Below are 5,000 nucleotides of genomic sequence, written 5' to 3'. Positions count from 1 at the left end.
ACGTAATTCCAAAGCGAGCTTGTTACCTACGTAGTCATGTTTGCGTTTTAAATTAAAACTGCATGCTCTGCCCTCAGTACTAAGAAGCACGACTAGTTTTCATGTATTATATATCAAACTGAATGTTATAGATATAATTATAAATTGCGCTTTATAAAAACTTGTCTGGGTCAAAGTCACCTTTACATACCCACACAAACATTTTATACATAAATATATCATATGTTAAAATGAAATATAATACACATGCTCTTATATAAGAACTATTTTGACTATCTAAATACACAAAATCCGTCAAATTCATATAAACACATACAAATATATACCCATATGCAAAAATATGAGATACATCTTTATTGACTTTCTCACTGGTAATGCCTTTCCCTATTTATGCACAAATATATTCTATTCTCAAGTAAATTGCACTTCACGTTCGTGGCTCCAATGAAGCTATAAGGTTATATTTAGCTACTCAACTATGAGTCCATAACATCTTATAGCAGAAGCATTTTTTTCCATTGTCGTTTCATTTTTTTATTACCTCTCTATACTCGTCTAACGTGAAGGCGCATGGCTCAGTGGTTAGAGCGTCGAGATTACGATCGTGAGGTTGTGAGTTCGAATTCCGGACCGGGCTGCGTGTTGTGTTCTTGAGCAAGACACTTTATTTCACGTTGCTCTAGTTCACTCAGCTGTAGAAATGAGTTGCGACGTCACGGGTGCCAAGTTGTATCTGCTGTTGCCTTTCCCTTGAATTAAACTGGTGGCGTGGAGAGGGGAGGCCGGTATGCATGGGCGACTGCTGGTCTTCCATAAACAACCTTGTCCGGACTTGTGCCTGGGAAGGTAACATTCTAGGCGGAATCCCACGGTCAGTCATGACCGAAGGGGGTCTCAACTCGTCTAACACTTCGTTCTGTTCTACATCAAGCTATTAGTCTCATAATGCCTAAGCGAAATATTAAAACACACACACAATTCAATTCCTGGATTTCGTAATATATGAAAGAATCAATGAAGTTAAGTACTTGCCTTCATATTCTCCGGAGCGAATTTAATTTTAACAAGGGCATTAAAGATATCCAAGAAACAATCTATAATCTCATCAATCTTATAGCATTCGCAATCATCTTTACCGTAGAGATCTGAAAAATATTAAAAATCAAGACATTAGCAAAGAATAAATTCGGAGGCTTCGTGAAAACGCGTGGCTTAGTTGTAAGAGCATTTAGCTCATTATTCTGAGGTCGTGGATTGAATTCCTTGACGCTTTACGCTTATGGTGATTCTACTAGTATTTATTACATCAACCAACTGAAAATTGGAAATCTGTGTGGACTGATGTATGCAAAATCTGATCTCACTACTATGTGTGAGAAAATTACTTACAGTTATGTGTCTCTAACACTTTGTTTCACAACAAAACCACTTCATCTATCCTAAACTAGGGACAAATATGTTCCGCTGTATGTTTGTTTCAACTACCAATTGTTGTTAATTCCTTTCAGGTAAGCTGCTAATAATGTTTGCTTAAAAAGCTATGACTATCACAGAGCCGAAATTACTTTTTTATTAGGTCCCAAATGATCGCCATGGATGGAACATTACTGTGTTGCAAGATATAACTAACGAAGCTGCATAAATATAATTGTGTATATAATTTTTTTGAAATGAGAAAAATATAAACTGAAATTTTAAATATAAATTTTGATAACTATCGATTTATTGATCAGCAGAGAAAGAAGTACCTGCGACTTTTTACAAGGTCACGGATACTACATCCGAGACTAGTGAGTAGAAAGGAAGAAAATATCCTCAAACTGGAGACCTGGCCCAAATGCAATCAGTTGGGCCAGACAGAACTCCGCTAAAAGACACCTTATGTTCCAAGTAGTAATATTGATCTCACATTTTGGCTCGCGGCCAGAATTGTCTGGGAAGGGTAAGTCAATTACAGAGACGTCTGTGATCAACTGGTACTTCGGCGAAATTTGAACTTAGAACGTAAAGACGGACGAAATGCCACTAAGCATTCTGCTCAGAGTGCTAACGATCCTGCCAGCGCACCGCCTTTTCCAAATGATTATATTAATCCGGGTGACAGATTAAGTCTACCACCTAAGGAGGCCTTGGTGGGATATGAAACCAGAACGCAAAGAACAGAAGCAAATACTGCAAGGTGTCTGGTATGACGTTTTTTACTCGCCAGTTTTAAAAAAAGAATGATAAAAAGTTGACCCCAGCCATGATTTGAACTCAGAGCACAGAACACCAGAACAGATATCATGAGGATTCTTTTCGATGCTTAAGGCTCAAAAAGTACTTCAAATTTTCCTAGTTTAAACTACTAGCATTTGTTGGCTAAGATATATGCACGCTTTTTAAAATTTATTTTCTAAACTTTATGTACTATCAGCACATAAGTAACTTGGGTGTTTGGATAGGGAAGCACCTCATCGCCGCACATTGCAAATAAACTTATTATCTAACATTTATTTTAATTCTGTGTACTCCACAAATTTGACAGCAAAAAGTGGAGTCATTTTCATAAATGAGAGCCCTCCCCCCATCCTCAGTCGAAATCCTGACACCGCCTATGAAGTACACAAACATATTTATAATCTGACCTAAATTTTTATATGCTCGAAAGTGGAGTGCTAAGATTAATCGTACGTGAAGCATTGCTTTAGAGGCGGTGTTTGTACGCCAATAGTAGGCTAAACATATTAGTGAAAACGTATGGAAACAAAATAAAATATTAATTTCTTCCATGCATCAGAGGAGAAATAATGCCTTTGATCACAAGTTTTTAGAAAATAATGAGCGATTCATTGGCTGTTCAACCAGAAAAAAAATTGTAAAATGGATATATATATATATATAATATATATATATATATATATATATATATAGAGAGAGAGAGAGAGGTAGCATGTCGAGAAGATTTAGCTAGAAGTTAGGATGTACGGAGCTGGCGAATTCAGAGAAGCAGTAGATGATGTACTTTGTAATGCAAAAGCCACTTACTACTTTAAATTTGATGTTGAGTTTTTTTTAATGTCAAGGGACTCAGCCCATCTATAGGGTGATAGCAAAGGTAGAATATGAATGAACGATGAATGCTAACACGCCAAGGAGGTCATTCTGGACAAAATCTACCCCACCATGACCATCATTATCAAGGTGGCGAGCTGGCAGAATCGTTAGCAAGCAGGGCAAAATGATTAGCGGCATTTATTCCATCTTTACGTTCTCAGTTCAAATGCCGTTCGTGGGCGATAAAATAAGTACCAGTTAATTACTGGGGTCGATGTAATCGATTTATCTTCTCCCGCCAAATCGCTGGTCTTGTGTCAGAATTAAAACAAAAATTAAGGTATTGAGCTGGTAGAATTGTTAATGCGTCGAGAGCGACATTTCTTTCACCTCCTTATGCTCTGAGCACAAATTCCACAGAGGTCAACTGAAGTACTGAAGTCAATGTAATTGACAAGCCCCCCCCCCAAAAAAAAATTCAGGTTTTGTGTCTATAGGAGCAAGGATTATTATTGTTATTATTATTATTATTATTATTATTATTATTATTATTATTATTATTATTATTATTATTATTATTGTGTTGGCTGTGCTTCTCTTTATCTAAAACACCCGTTGTTTTTGTTAAGATTTTTTTTTTTTGTTAAATCAAACTTTGTGCATTTCTTTGAATCGGGGATCCAACAGTGAAACGAGGGGGCAGTAAGTGTAGACCCTATGGGACACGTTTCTTATTTCAAAATATTTAGCATGGCGTTCCCAAAAAATACGAATACAAATAGACTGTTTGACATAGGAAACATGTCTCTTGCCACAACCACATATGCGAGCGAGGGCCTCCATCCATTTTTTATTTTCTTACCACCACAACCACCAACGCATCTATCAGCGTCAGAAGCTGTAGTGATGTCGGAGACTCATTAATGAATGCGGGATTTTCAACAGCAGTAACAACAAAATAAAAAATAACAACAACAAAATTACTAGAATTACAACGACGGCGACAGCAATGGTAACAACAGCAACAGTATTTGTAAACTCTTTTCTTTATTACCCACAAGGGGCCAAACATAGAGGGGAGGACACAAGGAATGTGGGGAAATAATCGGATGGAGATGAGTAATAAATAAGAATAATAGTAATGATAACAACAACAACAACAACAACAACAACAACAATAATAATGATAATAATACCTATATATATAAAATAGAGGTTGTCTGTGTGTCTTTCGTTCCGGATTCTTCACCGAAACTAGCTGACGTTTTTTTTTTTTTTTGAAACTTTACATATCGGTGCATTTTTGGACGAGACGGGTCGTGACGCTATTGATCTTTTCATACTGATATTGGATCTCCCCGAAAAATCAATAAATCAATATCGATTTTTTTTCAAAAGTTGTCCGATTTTGATCAAAATCAACATATGCATTTTTACCTCAGGAGTTTAATAGCGCCATTAGTTTCTTTTTTCAAATTCCATTTCGTTTGAACACAGGATGAGAAGAACCGACTCAAAAAATGCCCTTTATTATCGCCTTGCTATTATCGAATTCAGAGAAGAGGTTCGATAATAGATAGACCAGTATAACATTACCAATTTCGCGTGCAGGATTTTTTGGTTCAGCTCTATGACTGTAACACGTCGGACACATCTTACTTATAACTTTCTCCGCGTTATTTCATGGATTTTTGGTACTTAATATGCACTTCCTACAGAGCATTAAAGAATTCTTAGGTCGGACAAACAACGATGAAGTGGACAATAGATGGATAGTGCCTTACTGCTCATTCTTGTCTAAAATTTTCAATGCGCATATCAATGTGGAATTCTGCAATTCTGTTAAATCCATCAAATATATAGGCAAGTATGTTAATTAAGGTTATGATGCGGCAATGTTCAGTCTCCAAAAGGAGAAAAGTCGGGATGAGATAATACAATACCAAGTCGGTCGTTACATTAGC

At 36.5% G+C, this 5,000-nt stretch overlaps 1 protein-coding gene across 2 annotated transcripts in view; it reads right to left on the bottom strand.

Annotated features, from left to right (window-relative positions):
- Window positions 1-5,000, bottom strand: part of LOC115211889 (glutathione S-transferase) — a 21,104-nt gene that overhangs the window by 10,782 nt on the left and 5,322 nt on the right. For both annotated transcript variants that reach the window (XM_029780633.2, XM_029780632.2), the window contains exon 3: window positions 1,033-1,145. In XM_029780633.2, coding sequence (XP_029636493.1) covers window positions 1,033-1,145 — 113 coding nt within the window. The remainder of the gene's footprint in view (window positions 1-1,032; window positions 1,146-5,000) is intronic.

Source organism: Octopus sinensis, linkage group LG5, assembly GCF_006345805.1.
Source record: "Octopus sinensis linkage group LG5, ASM634580v1, whole genome shotgun sequence".
NCBI classification, from domain to species: domain Eukaryota; kingdom Metazoa; phylum Mollusca; class Cephalopoda; order Octopoda; family Octopodidae; genus Octopus; species Octopus sinensis.
Note: the sequence above shows the minus strand (reverse complement) of the source record. Positions and strands in the feature narration are given on the sequence as shown.